At 42.1% G+C, this 26,073-nt stretch overlaps 1 protein-coding gene across 1 annotated transcript; it reads right to left on the bottom strand.

Moving 5' to 3' along the window:
- Positions 1–902: 902 nt before the first annotated feature.
- Positions 903–15,064, bottom strand: LOC112228921 (matrin-3). The gene is made up of 21 exons (XM_024394697.2): positions 14,923–15,064; positions 13,276–13,844; positions 13,093–13,154; positions 12,930–12,968; positions 12,725–12,825; positions 12,572–12,615; positions 12,329–12,445; positions 11,744–11,869; positions 11,496–11,660; positions 11,164–11,288; positions 10,531–11,053; positions 5,005–5,098; positions 4,854–4,873; positions 4,634–4,762; positions 4,319–4,441; positions 2,683–2,811; positions 2,459–2,586; positions 2,083–2,197; positions 1,681–1,825; positions 1,432–1,553; positions 903–1,162 (listed from the first exon to the last, which is right to left on the bottom strand). The coding sequence occupies exons 2-21, from the start codon at positions 13,810–13,812 to the stop codon at positions 1,130–1,132; spliced, it is 2,877 nt and encodes a 958-aa protein (XP_024250465.1). The 5' UTR covers positions 13,813–13,844; positions 14,923–15,064; the 3' UTR covers positions 903–1,129.
- Positions 15,065–26,073: the final 11,009 nt, after the last annotated feature.

Genomic DNA, 26,073 nt, shown 5'->3' with positions numbered 1-26,073 from the left:
ATAGGGATATCTGTAGTTCACAATTTATGCCATAGAATGAGCTGGTGTTTCCGTATTAGGAAGCACCAGGCATGAGTTCAGAGCCTCATTTTAGGGGCCAAACTCTGTACAATAAGAACAAGTCTTCATAGCAAATGCTATCTGGTGGGTAGATACTCCTTTCTCATTTATCAAGTCTCACCTTGTGACCCATTCCACACATGTTGTTTGTCATGTAGACTAAGTGGGTGTATCTTTGCATCCTTTGTGTTGGGGCCTCAACAAATCATCTAAGGGGGGTTCGTTGACCAGCAATCAGTATTGCAGAGTTCTCACATCATTCAATTGTTTGTGTGACCCACTCTCCTTATAAGTGAAAAGATTTAGTTTAAGTATAACTCTGACATATGTGATAAGTTTTGTCTCTCCTCATTTGATAATACAGAAATTAACCACCACACCAATAAATTACTGGGAGCTTGTATATAAAGTGTGCAACTTTTATAGCCTCGCGTTTACTATGCGAAATGTAAAATGTTACAGAAAACATTTGCTTAACTCTCCCCCTATTGGTTTATCATTCAAAAGCATCTAGGCCTATATGGCTTAAATCATTCATGTTTTAAACCAAACAATCTCCCCCATTTGTCCTTTCCTCAAGTGATGTGCGGCTCCTTGCCACAGACTGGGTGAATCTTCTTAGCCAGCTCTGCTCTCTGTCAAGCATTAAATGGTTCTCTGGGTTATGGCAAATTCTGGGATGTAGTTCCAGCTGATCCTGTCCACATATCCTTGTCATTGATAAATGACAGTTGACCATTATAACAACCATATGCCTCTGTCAAATATGTTAAAGGTCTGTAGGTTCTGTAGGAGTAAATGTTTGCCATAAGGTGTCAAAAGTATTTCCAGAAGTCAAAGAATAAGTCAAACGTTTGTTTATTCAATAAGAGGAAACTAAATCCAGGTACTATTCATAACCACAGAAGGGGACTACATTTCGTAAATAGGCTGTATTAATTTATTTTAAATGGGTAACTGTTGTCAACAGTAACAGAAAAGCCTGGAATGTTAAACAAACTGGACAGAAACATTTATACTAAAACGGCCTTCCTTTGGGAAGACCACAGGTTGACGACAATCCTCTCAATCAGCCGAGGTCTGTTTCTTTATCCATCTTTCTCTGAAAAAAAATCAAGAAAAATCAGTGTACATTGTCAATCCATTATCTATGTTAAACCATAACTCCAGCTGAAAACAGATCCCCTAAAAAGTCCCATATCATTCTATTTGGTTGAGATTCCAAAGGCATAGGTGATACAGTGATGAGTTATTTACAATTAACATTTGACAGTTGAATGTATTCTGGTCTCCAAGGTCAAAAACATTTTCTTACAAATACACCACAAAGAATGATTAATAAGACTGACTCTTGTCATAGTTGAGAATTACCTTAAGGTTCAGATAATGTTCCTCACTGCTACAGTGGACTGATTTGGCTGTTTTCTCATTGGTGTAGAAGACGTTGCACAGCTTGCAGAAGAATCCAGTCCTTGGCACCAGATAATCTAACCCTGCAAGTAAAATGAGAGAAGAAAAAAAAACATGTTTGTGTTCTCACTGATCTGGCACTAAAAGTTATTTACCAGATCCCCGTCACCCGTTAATAAAATAAAACATCAGTTTTCTCTAGCCTCTTACCAACAGGGTTGTCAGGTTGATAAGGACCCAGAGGTTCCTCCTGCTTTTTCTCCTCTCCCTCTGGGATAGCTTCCACACCACTGACTTCTTCACCTTTAGGGTCCCCACAGACCCTCTCACTGTCAGACACAGGGCTCTGGACATCCTGGCCATACAAAAACAATCACGTCTTTCACTCATTCATTCTACTTAGCCTGAGAGACCAACACCAAGAAATATCCCTCTTCTCTGTGTGAAGTGCATTAACTGATTACTTCTTGAATAACCAGTAACTGTAAAAGGATTGTTCACGGACATGCCAAAATTAAATACATAAATATTCAGAAAGCATTTAACTAACAAGGCAATATTTCACCTTGTTTAAATTAAGGGAACAAAAACATAGCAATAACCATCTTTCACCTCTGGATAGGGGCTTTTGGTTGACTGGCCATTAGTCTTTTCATCTCCATGATGATCTCTTGATCTTCTGTCTTTCTGACTGGCCAACCACAGCTCATATTTGACTGGAGGCTTCCTGTATATCAGGAGGGCAGAATATGTCATGGAGTACTATATCATGAAATTGTACTTAGACACAGCCCTCATACAGTCCAGTTAAACCATAGATCACGCCATTCTTTATCAGATTATTTCATTAGCTGTATATTCTTCCAATAGATTCCAATCAATTAAACTGGCGTTGACAGACTGGATACTAGCATTCTTAAAATTCCATTTAGTCTAACTATCATTAGCATCTACTGCATATTCTTAGGGGTCATTGAAAATTATTTACCAGTATATTAGTGAGTCTCCCTTTTTGCACAAACTGACTCTTAACAGGGTCCCGTAGAACTTGTGTGGACGTTGGAAGTACTTTACCATTTTCTGAGCGGCTTCCACGCTCTCCAATTGGATATAACACTGAAAGGAGAAAGAAAAACATGCATGGGTGAGTCCTATATTAACAGAAAAACAAACGACATTCACCTTTAAAAAAATGGGCCGGTGATACTTTACCTTTCCATGAGGCCAGTTCAAATTATAGCCAGTGATTTTCCCAAAAGGCTGGGCAAGTCGTAAAAGGGAGACGTCAGAGTACTTCTGGAGTGGAAGCATACAAATGTAGATGGATCTCCCACTAGGACTCTGCATTGACAGAAACAAAGTCAAATTACACAGTCAATATTTGTCACAATAAGATATGTATTATGTGAGGTGTGTAGTTATGTTTATAATACAGTGCATTCGGAAAGTATTCAGACCCCTTGACTTTTTCCACATTGTTACGTTACAGCCTTATTCTAAAATTGATTAAATTATTTTTCCTCAATCTACACACAATACCCCATAATGACAAAGCAAAAACAGGTTTCTAGAAATGTTTGCAATTTGACTAAATATAAAAAAACACTCAGGTGCATCCTGTTTCCATTCATCATCCTTGAGATGTAGAAACATGATTGGACATGATTTGGAAAGGCACACACCTGTCTATGTAAGGTCCCAGAGTTGACAGTGCATGTCAGAGCAAAAACCAAGCAACGAGGTCGAAGGAATTGTCTGTAGAGCTCAGAAAGGATTGTGTCGACGCACAGATCTGGACAAGTGTACCAAAACATTTCTAAAGCATTGAATGTCCAAGGACACAGTGGCCTCCATCATTCTTAAATGGAATAAGTTTGGAACCACCAAGACTCTTCCTAGAGCTGGCCGCATAGCCAAACTGAGCAATGGGGGAGAAAGGCCTTGCAAGAACCCAATGGCCACTGACAGAGCTCAAGAGTTCCTCTGTGGAGATGGGAGAACCTCCCAGAAGGACAACCATCTATGCAGCACTCGACCAATCAGGCCTTTATGGTAGAGTGGCCAGACAGAAGCCACTTCTCGGCAAAAGGCGCTTGACAGCCCACTTGGTTTGCAAAAAGCACCTAAATGATTCTCAGACCATGAGAAACAAGATTCTCTGGTCTGATGAAACCAAGATGGAACTCTTTGGCCTGAATGCCAAGCCTCACCTCTGAAGCAAACCTGGCATAATCCCTACGGTGAAGCATGGTGGTGGCAGCATCATGCTGTGGGGATGTTCTTCAGCGGCAGGCACTGGGTGACTAGTCAGGTTCAAGGCAAAGATGAACAGAGCAAAGTACAGAGATCCTTGATGAAAACCTGCTCCAAAGAGCTCAGGACCTCAGACTGGGGTGAAGGTTCAACTTCCAACAGGACAACGACCCTAAGCACACAGCCAAGACAATGCAGGAGTGGCTTCGGGACAAGTCTCTGAATATTTTTGAGTGGCCCAGCCAAAGTATGGACTTCAGCATGGACTAACATCTCTGGAGACCTGAAATAGCTGTGCAGCGACGCTCCCCATCCAACATGGCAAAGCTTGAGAGGATCTGCAGAGAAGAATGGGAGAAACTCCCCAAAAACTTGTAGCTGAAATAGCAGCCAAAAGTGCTTCAACAAAAGTACTGAGTAAAATACTTATGTAAAATGTGATATTTCAGTGTTTTATTTTTAATAAATTAGCAAAAATATTTATAAAATAAAAACGTTTTTTTCTTTGTCATTATGGGGTATTGTGTGTAGATTGATGAGGGAAAACAAACAATTTAAAGCATAGATACTACACCATTTAAGACACCAAACCCACCTCCAACTTTTTCTGTGAAAAGCACATGCTAACATTGACATGTTTCCTCAACAACTGTCCTTTTCCTTTGTAGAATTTCACCATTTCACGTACTTCCTCGGTAGTATCAAGCTCTAACCATGCCTGAAAATATAGGAAATTCTCAATGTCATACAAACTACGACAGCAAATGCTTGCACAAATCAGGTGTTGAGTAAATAAACTCCTTCTTGTATGCCGAACTACATGAATGTCAAATTATTCACCACTGTCGCCATACAAAATACACTTGATCCCCAAATAACATATCTGCAAGTAACATAATTATGAACTTACCTCCTGTGTGAGGAAGGATATGGCATGGTTGACAACTTTCACGTTTGCTCGCTCTGCCAGTTTCAATAGGGCCACCGCCATGTTTCCATAGCCCTTTCTAATTGGGCTAATATGGACAACTTTTCCATCCTGTAGAAAACAATTTTAACCGACTGTCAATAAAAAATACTTTTCTACACGTTTGACACATTCCAACTACTCGATATGGAGGAATACCAACCCATGAAGCATCCTTTGACTCTGCAAATAAAAACAAAAAGTAATTATTACTATAAATTATCTGGAGATTATCCACACAGGCTAGACAACTGTAATAACTGTTTTTGTCCATTGCTGCCCAGTAAGAATGTTTTGCATCATTCATTGCTTACCCAGCGGCGTGTCCCCTCCAGTACTGTCGTCAAGTTCATCCAATGTAACGAAGTCATCCATATTCTCAGGGAAATCCATGTCATCCATATTGTCCTGTTGGAAATAAGTCCACAACATCAATAAGTTAAAGAATTTGAGTTTCAAGTTCCACAGTGCCGCACCAGAATCATAATCTCATGAAAAATACTTGTGAAGTTGCAATGGGAAACTGTCAAAAGATGCTCAAACACTGAACATAAAAGTATGCAAAACTGTATTCAATAGTACTGAAGTATGATAAAGATCCATGTCACAAAGCTAGGAAGTGAACTCTGTGGCTGCACTTTTACAAATTACATTGACAGCTTAAATATCCAAAGTCATTCAAACCTCTTGGTCTGTCCTGGTTTTAAACATGTTAGGGCTGAACAGATAAGCATATCAACTGATTCATACATCTACAATGCTTGGCTGACTTGAGCGATTAAGTGCCTGTTCTGGATTACTGTCAGTCTAGGTTTTCTGGAAACAATTGGAGCTTGTACAGAGATGGCTCTATAACCTTTGATATTAAACCATGGAACGTAAGGAGATCCTTCAAAGCTGATCTCCATCTGATTTGTAGGGCACTCATAAAACTGATGGAATTAATAGCCCCTGAGCAAATCATATAGCCTACATACAGTGCCTTCAGAAAGTATTCACACCCCTAGACTTTATCCATTGTTGTGTTAGCCTGAATTTAAAATGGATTACATTTAGATTGTGTGTCACTGGCCTACACACAATACCCCATGTCAAAATGATATTATGGTTTTAGAATTTATTTTACTAATTAAAAACGGAAATGTCGTGTCCAATAAGGATTCAACCTTTTTGTTTTGGCAAGCCTAAATATACGTTCAGGAGTAACAATGTGCTTTACAAGTCACATAAGTTGCATGGACTTTACTCGGTGCAATAATAGTGCTGAACATACAATTATCTGTAAGGTCCTCAGTCGAGCAGTGAATTTCAAACAAAGGCCAGGAAGGTTATCCAATGCCTCGCAAATAAGGGCACCAAATGGTCGTTTAAAAAAAAAAAACACATTGAATATCCCTTTGAGCATTGTGAAGTTATTAAATACACTTTGGATGGCGTATCAATACACCTAGTCACTACAAATATACTGCCGTCCTTCCTAACTCAGAGAGCAAGGAAATCACTCAGGGATTTCACCATGAGGCCAATGGTGACTATAAAACAGTTAAGAGTTTAATGGCTGTGATAGGAGAAAACTGAGGATGGATCAACATTGTAGTTACTCCACAATACTAACCTAAACGACGAGTGAAAAGGAGGAAGCCAGAGTAAAAATATTCCAAAACATGCATCCTGTTTGCAATAAGGCAAAGAAATGAACTTTATATCCTGAATACAAAGCGACATGTTTGGGTCAACAACACATCACTGAGTCCCACTTCCCATTTTCAAGCAAGGTACTGGATGCTTCATGTTATGGGTATGCTTGCCATCGGTATGCTTGTCATCGGTAAGTTCTAGGGAGTTTAAGGATGAAGGGAGACTGATTAGAGCTAAGCACAGGCAAAATCCTATAGGAAAACCTGGTTCAGTCTGCTTTACAAGACACTGGGAGAAATTCACCTTTCAGCAGGACAATAGCCTATAACACAAGGCCGACTTGACAACAACCGACTTGAGAGTTTAAAGAATTGTGCGCAAATATTGTACAATCCAGTTGTGAAAATCTCTTAGAATTACCCAGAAATACTCACTGCTGTAATCACTGCCAAATGTGATTCTAACATGTATTGACCTCAGGGGTGTGAATACTTACATAAATTAGATATCTGTATTACATTTTTCAATACATTTGCAAACATTTCTAAAAACATGTTTTCACTTTGTCATAATGCACATTATGTGTAGATGGGTGAGGAAATCAATGCAATTCATTTTTTATTCAGGCTCTAAAAACAAAATGTGGAATAAGTCAAGGGGTGTGAATATTTTTTAGAAGGCCCTGTACATAGCGTGCTATGGTACAAGGAAAACTCAATATTCCAACAATCCATGACTCAACCAAACTACATTCTCAGGATTGCTCTCAGAACTTCAACCAAATTGAAGAGTTAAAGCACACATGCTTTAAGATCCCATTGCTAGGAACTAGAGGACGGAATGGCCGATTAATTAGGGCCGATTTCAAGTTTATAACAATTGTAAATCGGTATTTTTGGACACCGATATTATTATTTTTTTTACACCTTTATTTAACTAGGCAAGTCAGTTAAGAACACATTCATATTTTCAATGACGGCCTAGGAATGGTGGGTTAACTGCCTTGTTCAGGGGCAGAACGACAGATTTCTTTACCTTGTCAGCTCGGGGATTCAATCTTGCAACCTTACAGTTAACTAGTCCAACACTCTAACCACCTGCTTTACATTGCACTCCACGAGGAGCCTGCCTGTTACGTGAATGCAGTAAGAAGCCAAGGTAAGTTGCTAGCTAGCATTAAACTTATCTTATAAAAAACAATCAATCATAATCACTAGTTAACTTCACATGGTTGATGATATTACTAGTTTATCTAGCGTGTCTTGTGTTGCATATAATCGATGCAGTGCGTATTCGCAAAAAAAGGACTGTCTTGCTCCAATGTGTACCTAACCATAAACATCCATGCCTTTTTAAAAAGCAACACACAAGTATATATTTTTTAAACCTGCATATTTAGTTAATATTGCCTGCTAACCTGGCTCGTTGAGAACTCTGTGGAGACTATTTCTTCCCTAACAAAGACAGCCAACTTCGCCAAACGGGGGATGATTTAACAAAAGCGCATTTGCGAAAAAAGCACAATCGTTGCACGACTGTACTTAACCATAAACATCAACGCCTTTCTTAATCAATACACAGAAGTATATATTTTTAAACCTGCATATTTTGCTAAAATAAATCCAGGTTAGCAGGCAATATTAACCAGGTGAAATTGTGTCACTTCTCTTGCGTTCATTGCATGCAGAGTCAGGGTATATGAAACAGTTTGAGCTGCCTAATTTGCCAGAATTTACATAATTATGACATAACATTGAAGGTTGTGCAATGTAACAGGAATATTTAGACTTATGGATGCCACCCATTAGATAAAATACAAAACGGTTCCGTATTTCACTGAAAGAATAAACGTCTTGTTTTCGAGATGATAGTTTCTGGATTTGACCATGTTAAATGACCTAAGGCTCGTATTTCTGTGTGTTATGATGTTATAATTAATTCTATGATTTGATAGAGCAGTCTGACTGAGCGATGGTAGGCACCAGCAGGCTCGTAAGCATTCATTTAAACAGCACTTTCAAGCGTTTTGCCAGCAGCTCGTCGCTGTGCTTCAAGCATTGAGCTGTTTATGACTTCAAGCCTATCATCTCCCAAGACTAGGCTGGTGTAACCGATGTGAAATGGCTAGCTAGTTAGCGGGCTGCGCGCTAATAGCGTTTCAAACGGCACTTGCTCTGAGACTTAGAGTGGTTGTTCCCCTTGCTCTACAATTGCCACGGGTTTTGTGGAGCGATGGGTAACGCTGCTTCGAGGATTGCTGTTGTCGATGTGTTCCTGGTTCGAGCCCAGGTAGGGGCGAGGAGAGGGACGGAAGCTATACTGTTACACTGGCAATACTAAAGTGCCTATAAAAACATCCAATAGTCAAAGGTATATGAAATACAAATCAGAGAAATTGTCCTATAATAACTACAACCTAAAACTTTTTACCTGGGAATATTGAAGACTCCTGTTAAAAGGAACCACAAGCTTTCATATGTTCTCATGTTCTGAGCAAGGAACTTATGTTAGCTTTTTTACATGGCACATATTGCACTTTTACTTTCTTCTCCAACACTTTGTTTTTGCATTATTTAAACATGTTTAATTTTACTTGAGGCTAAATTGATTTTTATTGATGTATTAAATTAAGTTAAAATACGTGTTCATTCAGTATTTTTGAAATTGTCATTATTACAAATAGCAGTTTATTTTAAAATCGTCCGATTAAATCGGCAGCTGTTTTTTTTTTGGCCCTTCAATAATCGGTATCGGCGTTGAAAAATCATAATCGGTCGACCTCTACTGGGAATCCACATCTTGGTTACTTAACATGAATTTATTTTCAATTCTGGGAACAATAATTAGGGATGCACAATATAAAAATCGGTAAGCATATTGGAATCGGCCGATATTAGCTAAAAACAAAAGTTGGCCCAATGTCTAGTTAAACACCGATGTGCAAAACCGATGTCAAAGCTGACGTGCATACCTATATAACATAGGTAGATGAGATAATGACACCACAACAAATATTGCGCTACATGTGCAACACAGCATTCCTAATCTAGTCTATAATGTCTGCTGTGTGGATCAAGCAGTCAACAACTCCAGCAGTCATTTGAAAGAGTAAGAACATTTCAGCGAGACAACTCAAAGGCGAAATCTATTAATACCAAGATCATGGAATTCATTGCCCTTGACAATCAACTGTTCGCTGTCCTGGATGTTGGCTTTCGCCGACTGGTCGAGCACCAGTACGCACTTCCAAGTAGGCGCTATTTTTCCAGATGTTGTCCTACCGGAGTTACACAGTATTCTCGAAACTAACTCAGTCATGAGCTACTTGCTACAGGTGTCACTGGTATTTGCTTCACAACTGACATTTGGACCAGCGATGTCAGCCCCATGAGCATTAGGAGTCTGACATCACAGTGGGTCGATGAGGATTTCGTATTGAGGAAAGCCGTATTGCATGCTCAAGAATGTGCTGGTTCTGATACCATCACTGCTGCCATTTCAATGGCATTTGAGAACATGTTTGAAACATGAACACTCCTAGCTCCATTCGAACAACTGACTCGAGAAATAAGCTCAACTGCATCTACAGCAGACGTGAAACCTTGTCACGGCATTGAAACGGTTAACTTAGAAAAGTACTCTACTAGAGGCTGTGAACAAGCGATTCGGTGGCATTCTCTATGAGCCTCTACTGTGTCGCCACCATGCTCGATGCTAAGTACAAGGACCGCTACTTCGATGCAGACAAGAAACAGGGTTTACATGAAATCTTATAGACACAGCTGGACAAGATGGAAACGGACTCAGTGACAGTGCGCACCGAGGAAGAGAGGCCACGGACAGACAGCTGAAACTTCACTGCTTGACATGTATGATGAGATCCTGGTTGAGACTGAACAAATGAACAACGAAACAGCAAAGTAAGTGAAAGAAATAGATTTTGATTATGTTTTGCTGGTAATGGGGACATACGTAAATGCCCCCAAAAAACTTTTTGGTCAGTGTGTGTGTGTTTAAACTACTTAACTGTACTAGAATGCTTAAAAGGACGCTATTTTTATTTTTTATACCGGTCTAGTTTTCTTTGGCAAGGAAAATATCCGATATTGGTATCGGCCAAAAATGTCATATTGGTGCATCCCTAACAATAAGCCTTTCTTTGTTGGTTCCAGTCACAAATATGAATGACAATAATTTCTTACATCTTCTTGAAAGCTCTCCTGTTCCATCTTGTTCTCCATTGAGACGTCAGCATCACACAGAGCTGGATCATCGGCAGCCTTTACGTCAGAATCCTTCAAGGTATCGTCTGCCAAAGGTTCTGAGATTTCGGGTTCCCCCTTATCTTTAGAATCAGCCACCATAGAGACACTTTTGGAAGGAGCAGGGTCTTTAGTATCAACACCAGCACCAACCTCGTCATCTAACAAGCTTTGTTTAGCTTCCACCTGGATAATCTCTTCGTCCAGATCTTTGTTTTCCAAATCAACGTCCTCCTCCTTGACCACCTCCTCGATGTCCTGCTGGACCACTTCCTTGACCTCCTCTGAGGTGCTTTGTTGACCTTCTCCTTGTTCCAACACTTTCTCAGCAGGTTGTTTGCCTGTACTGGGTTTCTCTTTGTTCGTGGCGTTTGAGGTCTTGCTAGTCTCCTCACTCTTGTGTCTGCTGCTGCGGCCTTTACTAGAATCTGCTCTTCTGGATGTGGAGGAGTCAGGACTATCTCTACAAGGAAAAAACATTGAGGTAAACTTCCCTGACACAAACATCCTGATGAGTCCTACAGGAAAATTGGGTATGGCTGCCATGGCCCCAGGTGAAGAACTCTTACTTACCTCAGGCGCTTCATTGACGATGACAAGATTACTTTGACACTCTTTCCACTGATCTTTAGGGGGTTGGAGTGGTAGTACTTCACCATAATGTCAGCATCCTTCCAATCTACCATCTCAATCAGGGCCTGCAGATGAATAAGGGAGAATTCTTTAGACAAAGCTAGAGAAAGTGCTGCATAATGTAGGTTTTGGTGATGAATTTACCTAGCCATACAAAATAAATAGATACTGCATCATTAAATTGTTTTAATAATTGTTGTCTATTTGAAAATCACCAGAGATTTGCAGAATTTGATTGATCACACATCAATTCCATATTGCTCAAACCTTACCTGGTCACTTGAAAATGTTGAATGCCGCACATCCCCAAACATCTTGGCGAGATCAAGAATCTCTGATTCTCTTTCCTTCCCAGGAGGTAGGTGGGAAAAACAAACCACTGTATTGGTAACTTGTTTGGTCTGCCGTTTTTCTGGTGGTTCATCCAACCTTGGCGGCTAAAGGAAAAAACAAGCTCATACTGGGATCTCTGTGATTAAGAACACAGAATCTCACATTTTTAAGAGGCAGATGCACTTACATGAATACTGCACACCATAGGTGACAAGTACAGATTCAACTTAATTTCCTTCACGAAAGCTTGGTTTACACTGAAGTGATTCACCATATTGACAGCCTCTTTGTGAGAATCAAACTCCAGGAAGCCCTGTAACAAAAATACAACACCGAATCATCCAATAGACATTCAACTACAGATGTAACTGTTTTAGAGAGAGAATGTTAAAGCTGCAACATGTAACCTTTTGGGCGACCCAACCAAATTCACATAGAAATGAGATATAGCTCTGTCATTCTCATTGAAAGCAAGTCTAAAAAGCGATAGATCTGCTCTGTGTGTGCTATTTCTATGCTTCTATGCGTCCTGTCGTCTACTTTTGTTCTCCAGCTTCAAACAACTAAAAATACTATTTTTGGTTATTGAAAATATGTTTCACAGAGGTTTAGATGGCACAATGATTCTCTACACTATACTTACTTGTTCAGTCGCATACACTGAAATTAGGTGAACTATTACAAATTTTAGCAACCAGGAAATGGCAGAGCGATTTCTGCATAGTGTATGTTTAAGAGTTTAGAGTGTTTGTTACCAATTTGTGTAACTTACCTTGCAGGGGAACACCAGATGTTTTACAACCGTGCCGAATGGCTTGGCCAAAGTCATCAAGTCTTCAACACCAACAGAGCCAAGGGGAAATTTTGTGACCACCACCTTTGTGCCAGCCTGAAGCAAAATATATCACACATTCAAGCATGCAGCTTTAAGCAAATAAACAACATCATAACAAGTGAATTAAGTCTATCTAGCTCTATTTATAAGAAAACAATGCCACAAAAGGGGCATCGTTACCTTGGGCTTCAAATGGTGTCTTTCTGGTGCAGACCATACTTCACCTAAAGATGAAAACATGAAAGGAGATAATATTTATTTTCAAGTGGTTTGCAATTGGGCCTTATTTGGTCTGGATCAAACTTGACTTTGGAACAGGACTGGGGTTATCACCTCCTACACGGTCTGAGCTATGTTGTCTCTTGTAAGGCATAGCAGGACGTGGCGTTCTCCTGGGCGGTGAAATAGCATCTCTACTTGGGATGGAGTTGGACCTGGAAGATAACGTAAACAGTGCTAAGTAAGAAGAGGAACAGTTAATGATTTTACATCATGACATGCCTGTTTTCAACGTAAAGCTTAATTTCATGCCCCTCACATTTCCTTCCGGGTATCATGTTTATTCCAATCTGGATATCTGTAGAAAACAGAAAATAAAAAACGAATTTGAATTAAACCTTGTTATAGAAAATATCTCAATTGATTTTGTGAACTGTATCAGTCCAGTTTCTAAATGTTTTACTTTGCATGAAAACACTTACAGATGCGAGAGTTCTAGACAGCCATCCGCATGGCGTAATCCATTGAGATGTTCCTTCCATGTCTGTGAAAAAAGCAAACTCATATTAAGCTAAATTAATGCCATCATGGAAGGTTGAGTGTTCTGATTAAAATGATATATAAACAGTCCAACAGCAAGAGTTTTGAAATATAACAAAGCTTACCTTATTCGAATTCAACATGCATAAGCATAGAGAGCATGTGTGTGGGTAAACCTTGGGCACAACTCCATGAAAATCATCCACTTGATAGGAGAAAGGAATCTTTTGCTGGCTGTCGGATGGTTTTTCAATTGGGGGCCTATTGTGACGGGAACCTCTCCTTGCTTCAGTCCGCTGTGGTCGCCGCCCCGGTCGACTGTAGTCAGTGTCTCTCCTATAGTCAGTGTCAATATGGCTGTTTGACCGACGAGGGACTGCAGGGGGACTGTCCCGTTTGCTAAGGTCTCCATCATCTGTATCCTCCTGACAGCTGTCTCCCTTTGGGGAGGCCTGTCCCTGCTCCTCTTGCTTGGCTCGACTGGCCTTCAGTTTCATTATCAGATAAGGCAACGTCTCCACACTGATCTCATTCTCTGGAATCTGGGACAGAGCATCCACGTCTTCTGGAGAGAGCCCCAGAGTGGCATATAAGTTCATAGTGCTCATCGCGCCATCACCTGATCCTTGGTGTGCAGAGCTGTGACCCTCACTGTCCTCCATCCTCAAACCGTCAGGGCACAGAGAAGTTTATTCTGAAATTGGGGTAAAATGGTGTTCAGTAATTTCAACTGATTTTGTAACCTATGAACATGTCTAAGTCAACCTATATACTAGGCAGTGTCAGAGGAAGGGCCCAAAAAAGTGTCAAAGACTCCAGTCACCCAAGTCATCGACTGTTCTCTCTGCTACCGCACGGCAAGAAGGTACAGGAGCGCCAAGTCGAGGTCCAAAAGGCTCCTTATCAGCTTCAACCCCGAAGCTATACGACTACTGAACAATTAATCAAATGGCCACCCGGACTATTTACATTGACCCCGCCACCATTTGTTTTTACACTGTTGCTACTCGCTTTTTATTATCTATGCATAGTCACTTTACCCCAACCTACATGTACAAAATACCTTGACCAACCTGTAACCCCGCAAATTGACTCGGTACCGGTAGCCCCGGTATATAACCTCTTTATTGTTGTCATTTTATTATGTTATAAATTTTTTACTTTAGTTTATTTAGTCAATATTTTCTTAACTATTTATTGAGCGGCATTGTTGGTTAAGGGCTTGTAAGTAAGCATTTCACGGTGGTATTCGGCATAAAGTGTAGGCCCTAATGAAGGGGCTTGGGAAGAAAGTATCCTTCGCATTTGTATCTGAAATTCTACCATCTTTAATCATTCAATAGTTAACTAGATGTCAATTGATGTCCCTCATAGAAAGAATAATATGTTTACCAGCCCAGAACAACGTAGATGCTAACGTTAGCTACTGTAGCTAGTTACATCGAACGGGCCGAAGGCCTCGGCATAATAACAGCCAGTTAACTAGCTACCTACGCATCTTTAGCTCTGAATAACGAAGCCCAATATCTCCTCACCCTTGATGAATAAAGATTAGCTATCAAGTATACCCCATGTAGCTATAAAGTAAGTGCATTATTGTTAGCTAGCTGCACGCAGCGCTGGAGAATGCTGCCTAGCCGCCCACAGCCAGGAAACTAGCTAGCAAGAAGAAGCTAACCATAGCTTTCTAGCAAGATAGTTTCGGGGTGAAAGTTTATGCATCCAGTTCAACTACCACATGAAATACAAATGGGGAATGCTGCAAAACATACCTTTTAAGTACCCTTTCGGGTATTTCGTAAAATTAGGTGGCTAACGTTACAGTCTGGACAAAGATATGTGTAACTAATCCTTCTACCAGCGTCTCGTCAGTGACATAAAAAAAAACTACTTCCCATCGCGGAATTTACAAAATGTTCATAATAAAAGTCCCCCGCGTAATTACATTAATGTATTTATTCATGATATTTGAAAAATAATTGTCTAAACTTCAACTATGATTCATATTTAAGTGCAATTTGCATTAAATGTATTTTTTTCTTCTTTTTTTCCAAAGTTAAATAAATGCCCCCATTGCAATACACTGGCTTATAGAGAAAAACGTATACTATGTGTCAATGTAAAAGTGGGTTTGGGAATACTCGGTGGCGTCAGTAGAATCTATATATGGTGTAATTTCATGGAGGACTCGTCTAAATACATAGCAACACTATACTTCACCCACTCCATAGCCCTGAAAGCAATAAACTGTAGGCCTATAAATTACATATTGGCTTATAGAGAAACATTTGTGATGTAAACGCAAAGGCACTGTAAATCAGGCACTGTAAATTCCTCCTGTAAATCGCTCTGGATAAGAGTGCCTGCTAAAATGACTAAAATGTTGTTGTTTTTTAAAATCAAACAGACTTCCTAGTTTAGCAAACCGTCAGTCCTGGCTTGCTATTATGAAAATCTAATTGAACAATGCCAATAATGTTTTCAATTTGACTTTTGCCTTCAAAATCGTCTCAAACATAGAACAGGAAATAATGAACTATAGCCATTGAATTCTACCATGCTGATATACCATGCGTTCTAAAATGCCCTTCAAGCCAAACAGAAACAACTATTCAACACATGCCATACCTGGTATTCTAAACTGGGTGGTTTGAGCCCTGGATGCTGATTGGCTGAAAGCAGTAAAAATAAATGACATAACATACATTTTTACTGCTGTAATTTCTTTGGTAACCAGTTTATAATAGCAATAAGGCACCTTGGTGGTTTGTGGTATATTGCCAATATACCACGGATAAGGGCTGTACCCAGGCACTCTGTGTTACGTCGTGCCTAAGAACAGCCTTTAGCGATGGTATACTGGCCATATACCACACCCTCTCAGGCTTTATTGGTTCATTGTAAACCGGGTGGTTTGAGCCATGAATGCTAATTGACTGAAAGCCGTGGCATATCAGACGGTATTCCATGGGTGTGAAAAACAAAACAATTTACTGGTCTAATTACCTTGGTAACCAGTTTATAATAGCAATAAGGTACCTCGGGGGTTTGTGGCATATGCCCAATATACCACGGTTAAGGGCTGTATCCAAGCACTCCGCGTTGTGTCGTCCCCAGCTGTGAACTGGAGCTGTGGACCAACAGGCTCCTAAACAGCTTCTTTCCCCAAGCACGGAGACATTTCAACAGCTAGGCGATGGCTGGCCATCCTCACCCACAGTGTATCTGCACTGATTATCTGCACTGACTAAATGCCACTCACAGGTCTCTACAGAAACTCACACACACCTACACTGACAGTCCTGCACACACACATACATGTACACACACATGCACATACTATCAGGTGTGAAGGTAAGACCCAGATGCAGACAACGTCAAATTAACAATGGTTTAATAATCCAACAGGGGTAGGCAATAGACAGGTCAAGGCAGGCAGGGGTCAGTAAACCAGAGGTGGGGCAAACATATTGGACGGCAGGCAGGCTCAGGGTAGGCAGAGATCAATAATCCAGAGTTGGGGCAAAGGTACAAGTCGGCAGGCAGGCTTAGGGTCAGAGTGTCAGGGGCAAGCAGAGTGATCAGGCAGACGGGCTCGGTGTCAGGACAGGCAAGGGTCAAAACCAGGAGGGTGAGAAAAAGAGACCCTGGGAAAAGCAGGAGCTGAGATACAAAAACGCTGGTTGACTTGACAAACAAGACAAACTGGCAACAGACAAGCAAAGAACACAGGTATAAACACACATGGGATAATGGGGAAGATGGGCGACACCTGGAGGGGGGTGGAGACAATCACAAAAACAAGTTAAACAGATCAGGGTGTGACAGTATCCTCCCCTTTAGGGTCACCACCTCCTATCTGAGCGCATACGGGTGATGAGCCATACCCTCTGCCCGAGCCGATAGCATGGAGCAGGGGTCAGGTGGCGATCTGCTTGTCACATATACTTGGAAGTGGTCTTCAACAGAGCGGCCTGGGCTCTCTTCCAGGTACGGCAACAGAGGCGGATGAACATCTGGGCAGAGGGATTGCTGACTTCCTCCTCTTGCTCGGGGAAGAGCAGAGGCTGATTTCCCAAGGAACACTCGAAGGGCGAGAAACCCGTGGCAGGGCAAGGAAGTGATTTTGCGAGCGTACTCAACCCATACAAGTTGCTGACTTCAGGTGGTAGGGTTGGAGACCATGTCCACTGGGAGTCTGTGGATCCGGAAGACGTGCTGCACCATAAGCTGGGCCGTCTCCTTGGCTGAGGATAGTTTGGGGAGAGCAATGACATGGGCGGTTTTGGAAAACTGGTCGACCACAGTCAGGATGGCATTGTTGCCCTCAGACGGGGGGAGACCCGTGACGAAATACAGGGAGGTATGGGACCAGGGATGGTGAGGGACAGGCAGTGGTTGGAGAAGACCAGCCGGAGCTTGACAAGGAGTCTTGTTCTGTGCACAGACCGTGCTGGCGGCGACAAACACGGCAACATCCGGAACCATTGTCGGCCACCAAAAGCATTGTCACACGAAGGCCAGGGTGCGACGAAAGCCCGGGTGACAGGCAAGCCTAGAGCAATGGGCCCACTCCAGGAACGCGGTATGGACAGTGTCAGGCACAAACATCCGGTTATCAGTGGTTGGAGAAGACCAGCCGGAGCATGCCAAGGAGTCTTGTTCTGTGCGCAGACCGTGCTGGCGGCGACAAACGCGGCAACATCCAGACCCCCAGAGTTCGGCTGGGACCGCTGCGCCTCCCGGACATGTTTCCCTATATTCCCTATACCCCAGCTGAGTGCCGTCACCAGGCATGAGGTGGAAAGGATGGTCTCAGGCTCCAAGGTGGTAACCGTGGGGTTATAGCGGCGAGACAGGGCATCCGTCTTGACGTTCTTGGACCCCGGTTGGTAGGAGAGGGAAAAGTTGAACCGGGTAAACAGCAGAGCCCATCTCGCTTGCCTGGAATTTAGATGCCTGGTGGTGCAGAGATACTCCAGGTTTTTGTGGTCGGTCCACACAATGAACGGATGTTCCGCCCCTTCTAGCCAGTGCATCCATTCCTCCATCACCTCCATTCCTTCCCCGCGAGAAGCTCCCGATTCCCCACATCGTAGTTCCTCTCCGTGGCATTGAGGCGGTGGGAAGGTGCAGGGATGCAGCTTAACGTCCAGAGCAGAAAGTTGGGACAGAACAGCCCCTATTCCGACATCTGAAGCATCGGCCTCCACCACGAACTGACGGGAAGGATCCGGGTGAACCAGGATAGGAGCAGTGGGGAAGTGGTGTTTAAGGTCCCAGAACGCCCGGTCAGCAGCAGAGGACCACGTGAACGGAACCTTGGTAGAGGTAATTGCAGACAGGGGGGAGGCCAGGGTGGTGTAACCCCAGATATTGCGGCAATAAAAGTTGGCGAACCCCAGGAAGCATTGCAGCTGCACCCTGGACGTAGGCTGAGGCCAATCTTCCACTGCTCTCACCTTCTCGGGATCCATCTGGACACTCCTAGCAGAGAAGGTGTAGCCTGAAAGCGAATGGTGGAGCGATGGAACTCACACTTTTCCACTTTAACAAACAACTGGTTCTCCAGAAGGCGCTGGAGAACCTGTCGGACATGGAGCACGTGTTCTTGGGAGGAGCGGAAGAAGACAAGGATGTCATCAATGTAGACGAAGACGAACCGGTTAAGCATCACACGGAGAGCATCATTCACCAGAGCCTGGAAAATGGCTGGGGTGTTGGTTAGGCCAAAGGGCATGACCAGATATTCGTAGTGGCCACTGGCCATGTTGAAGGCGGTCTTCCACTCGTCCCCCTCTCGTATCCACACCAGGTGGTAGGCGTTTCGTAGATCCAGCTTGGAGAAAACAGTGGCCCCCTGGAGCGGCTCGAAGGCAGAGGAAATGACTGGTAGCGGATAACGGTAACAGTAATGTCATTGAGTCCCCAGTAGTCAATGCACAGGCGCAGGGTCCTGTCCTTTTTCTCCACAAGGAAGAAACCTGCGCCAGCGGGAGAGGAAGAGAGACAGATAAACCCTGTAGCTAGGGAGTCCCCAATGTAGGTCTCCATAACCTTGGTCTCTGGTTCCGACAGAGAGTACAGATGCTAGGGAAAAGGTCAATCCCGCAGTCATATCCCGTCGCTTCCGCAATCGGGCGGTGGGGCAGAAGGTAAGTGGCCCGGGACTTGCTGAACACCTCCTAGAGGGTCCTGGTACTCCGCGGGAATGGCGGAGAGGTCCGGAGCAACTTCCGAGCCCCCCAGGAAGATGTCCCGGGGCAGGTTGCACCGACTTCAGACAATGGCCGTGTCAAAATGGACTCCAGCCCATGATAGACTAGTTGATGAGGGGATTGTGTCGCTGGAGCCAGGAGAATCCCAAAACCATGGGAGTCTGGGGGGACTTGATGAGCAGGAATTGAATGGTCTCGCTTTGATTCCCTGACATACTGTACGTAGGTTGATGGGTGGTGGGATGTTATGGGTGACCCGACCTATAGAGCACCCGTCCAGTGCTCTAACATCTATGGGAATGGAGAGGGGCTGAATGGGGATGTTCAGCTCGGAAGCTTGTGTGGCGTCCAAAAAGCACTCATCGGACCCAGAGTCAATGAGGACCCAGAGACATTTGGACTGGTTTCCCCACAGCAGAATGACAAAAAAAGGGGTGTGAGTAAGGGAAGCAGAAACGTTCTCCATATGGCCCACCAGAGTACTTGCTCCTACCGGTGAGCCTGGTCTTTTACCGGGCAAGAGGACACAAAATCACCAAAAGTCCTGCAATACAGGACAGCTCCTTGTCTTGATCCTGTGTTGCCGTTCTGCTGGCGTCAGCCCAGCTCTGCCTAGTTGCATGGGCTCGGGAAACAGTGCCTCGGCCGTCTTTGGTGTCTCTCGCGGAAGGTCGGGAAGTGTCGGGTGCTCTCGGCAACAGGACTGTTGGGGACCCCCGGAGGTGTGGTTGAATCCCTGGACGTGTGAGCGAAATCGAATTTCCTCTCCATCCGTCGTTTCCGCAATCGGCCATTGATGCAGATGGTCAAGGCGAGGAGGGAGTCAAGATCCGTGGGTATTTTCCGAGCAGCAAGCTCGTCCTTAACCTCCTCAGAGACACCGTGCAGGAACATGTCGAATAGTGCTTCCTGGTTCCATGCACTCTCCGTGTAAACTGCACATAGAGTTGAAGTCAGAAGTTTACATACAAACACAGCCAAATACATTTAAACTCAGTTTTAAACAATTCCTGACATTTAATCAGAGTAAAAAAAACATGTTTTAGGTCAGTTAGGATCAAATCAAATCAAATGTATTTATATAGCCCTTCGTACATCAGCTGATATCTCAAAGTGCTGTACAGAAACCCAGCCTAAAACCCCAAACAGCAAGCAATGCAGGTGTAGAAGCACGGTGGCTAGGAAAAACTTTACCACTTTATTTTAAGAATGTGAAATGTCAGAATAATTGTAGAGAGAAGGATTTATTTCAGATTTTATTTCTTTCATCACATTCCCAGTGGGTCAGAATTTTACATACACTCAATTAGTATCACTTCCTATGACTTAGCTTTTCCACCGCACTTTAGCTGAGACAGGTAGCAGACAGTCCAATAGAGTGTATTGCATTTGGGACTGTGGAGGGGAAGGAGTAAAAAGCCAGCGACAATCCTTACAACACAGTCCCCCTCCAAAACTAAACATGTTTGGTTAGTAGACACCCTAGGTAGTAGCCTAAAAATGTTCATTGACAGTTCAATATTTATTCCATATACAGTGAATTGCATTGGCAATTGCAATGTTCTGTTGTGTGGGTAAATAGTCACAAACTCTGAATGATCTTGCTGGATCGAATCCCCGAGCTGACAAGTTAAAAATCTGTCGTTCTGCCCCTGAGCAAGGCAGTTAACCCACTGTTCCCCGGGCAATAAAGACGTGGATGTTGATTAAGGCAGACCCCTGCACCGCTCTGATTCAGAGGGGTTGGGTTAAATGCGGAAGACACATTTCAGTTGAAGGCATTCAGTTGTACAACTGACTAGGTATCCCCTTTTCCCTTTCCCAAATAATTATACTAATTTATTTGCAAAAAATAGTAGTTGTGTAAAGTACTTCTGTAAAAATACTTGAAAGTACTACTTAAGTCGTTTTTTGGGTATCTGTACTTTACTATTTATATTTTTTGACAACTTTTACTTTAACTTCACTACATTCCTAAACAAAATAATGTACTTTTTACTCCATACATTTTCCCTGACACCCAAAAGTACTCATTACATTTTGAATGGCTAGCAGGACAAGAAGATTGTCAAATTCTGGCGCTTATCAAGAGAACATCAATGATTATCGCGATTGCCTCTGACTCACTAAACACAAATGCTTAATTTGTAAATTATGTCTGAGTGTTGGAGTGGCTATCCATAAATTTAAAAAATACAATAAAATGGTGCCGTCTGGTTCGCTTAATATAAAGGAATTTTAAATTATTCATACTTTCACTTTTACTTTAGTAATTTTTTATGAAGGTATCTTTACTTTACTGACAATTTGGTACTTTTTCCACCACTGAATGATAGTGAGACAACTGCTGGACACAGCACATAGCATTATGGTTTCACAGAACTAGAACAAGACACATGAGGCTTTCAGCGACTAGAGGGTGCTACTAGGACAAGACGTACACTGAGTGTACAAAACATTAGGAACACTTGGTCTTCCATGACATAGACTGACCAGGTGAAAGCTACAATCCCTTATTGATGTCACTTGTTAAATCCAATGCAATTCCTGGAGATAAAGGGGAGGGGACAGGTTAAATAAGGATTTTAAGCCTTGAGACAATTGAGATATGGATTGCGTATGTGTGCCATTTAAAGCATGAAGGGGAAAAACTAAGTGCATTTGAAAGGGTAGTAGTACGGGTATGGTAGTAGGTGCCAGGACCACCAGTTTGTGTCAAGAACTGCAACGTGCTGGGGTTTTCACACTCACAGTGTATCACACTCACACCAGTTTCCCATGTGTATCAAGAATGGTCCACCACCCAAAGGACATCCAGCTAACTTGACACAACCGTGGGAAGCATTGGAGTCAACCTAGGCCAGCATCCCTTTGGAACGCTTTCAACACCTTGTAGAGTCCATGCATGGAAGAATTGAGGCTGTTCTGAGGACAAAAGAGGGGTTGCAACTCCACATTAGGATGGTGTCCTAAATGTTTTGTATACTCAGTGTATAAGCCACTAGTCCATATAATCATCTAGGAATACATCTCAACCAAACTTGAAATAAATTAAAATGTGATAGAATCTGTAAGAACCAAGAAACACTTTTAAGCATAGCACCAGTCATAACATACAATGACAACATTAAAAACAGACATTTCGCAATGTGCTCCACCTTATAATATTATTTTTCTTATATAAAGTAGTCATTCTCTTTAGTTTAGATTTTTCCGTGATGTAGCTATAATTTTGTAACATCATTTTAACATTGGCCCTATCCAAAGCTGAAAAAAAACACGTTTATTTTGAAGGCAAAATCGGAAAACCGGAAGTCTTAATATTGCTGGCGGGTTGCTAATGCTGCTGCTGTGATACTAATGCCTTGTTCTATCTGCGTCTGGCTCATGGGGTTTTCCGCGCTCCCTGGAGGTATATGGAGGTACTACAAGGGGTCGCGTATTTTTTGGGGAGTGTGGAATATTTTGGGGGATTTTCTAATATGACAAAAAAATATATGAATATCGCTAACTACAAGAGAATAACATTGTGAATACCATTTATATGTCTCTGTGTCCAGTATGAAGGAAGATAGAGGTAGTTTAACGAGCCAATGCTAACTAGCACAAGCACAATGACTTGAAGTCTACAGGAACATTTAGCATGCTAGCTGTTCCAGTTAAATAATTATTAAGCAAGTCAATTTAGACATGGATTGTGTATGTGTGCCATTCAAATGGTGAAAGGGCAAGACAATAGATTTAGGTGCCTTTCAACGGGGTATGGTAGTAGGTGCCAGACACATAGGTTTATGTCAAGAACTGCAACACTGCTGGGGTTTTCACGCTAAACAGTTGCCCGTGTGTCTCAAGAATGGTCCACCGCCCAAAGGACATCCAGCCAACGGAAGGCCAGTGGTCAAAAATGGATCATTGGTGAAAGAGGACAAAGGCTGACACGAATTGTGCAGAGCAACAGACGGGCTACAGTTAGTCATCTGACAGTTCAGTACAACATTTGCACCCAAAGACCCATAAAAGAATGCACAACTCGTCGTACTTGACACAAATGGGATATGGCAGCCGATGACCTTACAGACTTCCACTCCTTTCAGCAAAAAACAAACTGTGGTTGCAGTTTCTTGTGGGCTAAGTAACAAAAACACTGAAGAATTGGAAAAACATTGCATGAGTAAGGAAGCTGTCTGTCGGCCCTGTATTAAAGACCAACATTTGTTAAAGAAAATTGTGATAAATTTTAAAAAACATACCAATTTAATTTAAGAACTAAAACATTGACAGCTCTACCATATAAATTGCAAAATAGTTGGGAAGAGATTTTCGATGTACCGATTCCATGGCACAAGATTTATGAACTGATACGCTAAACGACGCAGGATTCAAAACATATAATTTTTATATTTCAATTATACAAAATTCTTGCATCCAATAGAATGTTATATCGCTCGTGTACTGCAATCGATATGCTGATTAGAATATAGCTCGCCTTGTTTTCTAATTAGCTTTGTTAAAATCTGCAGCTACAATAAATGCATCTTCAGGACATATGGTTTCCAGTTTTCCTAAAGTCCAGTGAAGTTCCTTGATGGCCGTCTTGGTATCCGCTTGCGGGGGATATACACGGGTGTGACAATAACCGAGGAGAGTTCTCTTGGGAGATAATATGGTCAGAATTTGATTGTGAGGAATTCTAGGTCAGGTGAACAAAAGGACTTTAGTACCTGAATGTTGTTACAATTACACCATGAGTCGTTAATCATTAAACATACACCCCCGCCCTTCTTGTAACCGGAGAGAAGTTTATTCCTGTTGGCGCGATGCACTGAAAATCCCGTTGGTTGTACTGACTCCGACAGCATGTCCCAAGCTGGCCATGTTTCTGTGAAGCAGACTATGTTACAATCCCAGATATCGCTTTGGCAAGTAACTCTTGCCCTGATTTTGTTGACCCCGGGATGCTGGCCTTCTAGGCAGAGTTCCTCTGTCCAGTGTCTGTGTTCTTTTCCCAATCTTAATATTTTATTTTTATTGTCCTGTCTGAGATATGGCTTTTTCTTTGCAACTCTGCCTAGAAGGCCAGCATCCCGGAGTCGCCTCTTCACTGTTGACGTAGAGAATGGTGTTTTGGGGGGTGCTATTTAATGAAGCTGCCAGTTGAGGACTTGTGAGGGATCTGTTTCTCAAACTAGACACTCTAATGTACTTGTCCTCTTGCTCAGTTGTGCACCAGGGCCTCCCATTCCTCTTTCTATTCTGGTTAGAGACAGTTCACACTGTTCTGTGAAGGGAGTAGTACACAGCGTTGTATGAGATTTTCAGTTTATTGGCAATTTTTCGCATGGAATAGCCTCCATTTCTCAGAACAAGAATAGACTGACGAGTTTCAGAAGAAAGCACTTTGTTTCTGGCAAATTTGAACCTGTAATCGAACCCACAAATGCTGATGCTCCAGATACTCAACTAGTCTAAAGAAGGCCAGTTGTATTGCTTCTTTAATCAAAACAACAGTTTTCATCTGTGCTAACATAATTGCAAAAGGGTTATCTAATGATCAATTAGCCTTTTAAAGTCCTAAACTTGGATTAGTTAACACAACGTGCCATTGGAACACACGAGTGATGGTTGCTGATAATGGGCCTCTGTACGCCTATATAGATATTCCATAACAAATCTGCCGTTTCCAGCTACAATAGTCAATTACATGTCATTTACATGTCTACACTGTATTTCTGATCAATTTGATGTTATTTTAATGGACAAAAGATGAGCTTTTCTTTCAAAAACAAGGACATTTCTAAGTGACCCCAAACTTTTGAACGGTTGTGTATACACTGTATATTGTATCCTACACTATCTATTGCATCTTAGCTGCTCTGTCACTGCTCATCCATATATCTTTTATTTATATATTCTTATCCCATTCCTTTACTAGATTGTGTGTATTAGGTTTTGTTGTGGAATTTGTTAGATATTAGGTTTTGTTGTGGAATTGTTAGATATTACCTGTTAGATGCTGCTGCACTGTCGGATCGAGAAGCACAAGCATTTCACTACACTCACAATAACATCTGCTAACTGTGTGTATGTGACCAATAAAAATTTATTTGGATTTGATTTGAAATAGCCCTTACACAGCCTGGAGGTGTGTTGGGTCATTGTCCTGTTGAAAAACAAGTGGCAGTGGTTTCTTTGCAGCAATTCGACCATGAAGGCCTGACTCACGCAGTCTCCTCTTTACAGTTGATGTTGAGATGTGTCTGTTACTTGAACTCTGATGGCAATTTTAGAGGCTGGTAAATCTAATGAACGTGTCCTCTGCAGCAGAGGTAACTCTGGGTCTTCCTTTCCTGTGGTGGTCCTCATGAGCGCAAAATTCATCATAGCGCTTGATGGTTTTTGCGACTGGACTTTAAGAAACGTTCAAAGTTCTTGAAATGTTCCTCATTGCCTGACCTTCATGTCTTAAAGTAATGATGGACTGTTGTTTCTCTTTGCTTATTTGAGCTGTTTTTGCTATAATATGGACTTGGCCTTTACCAAATAGTGCTATCTTTTGTAACTTCCCTACCTTGTCACAACACAACCGATTGGCTCATATGAATTAAGGAAAGAAATTACACAAATTCACTTTAAATAAGGCACACCTGTTAATTGAAATGCATTCCAGGTGACTACCTCATGAAGCTGGTTGAGAGAATGGGAAGA

Source organism: Oncorhynchus tshawytscha, linkage group LG30, assembly GCF_018296145.1.
Source record: "Oncorhynchus tshawytscha isolate Ot180627B linkage group LG30, Otsh_v2.0, whole genome shotgun sequence".
Classification (NCBI taxonomy): Eukaryota; Metazoa; Chordata; class Actinopteri; order Salmoniformes; family Salmonidae; genus Oncorhynchus; species Oncorhynchus tshawytscha.
The sequence above is the reverse complement of the archived record's forward strand: the minus strand, read 5'-3'. Positions and strand labels throughout refer to the sequence as shown.

Excerpts from the sequence above, each read along its gene's own strand:
- LOC112228921 (XM_024394697.2), bottom strand. The coding sequence starts at position 13,812 with ATGGAGGACAGTGAGGGTCACAGCTCTGCACACCAAGGATCAGGTGAT. Across the intron at positions 2,587-2,682 it reads TGAACTGGCCTCATGGAAAG|TGTTATATCCAATTGGAGAG; the intron begins GTAAAGTATCAC and ends TTCTCCTTTCAG. Across the intron at positions 2,198-2,458 it reads GGAGACTCACTAATATACTG|GAAGCCTCCAGTCAAATATG; the intron begins GTAAATAATTTT and ends CCTGATATACAG.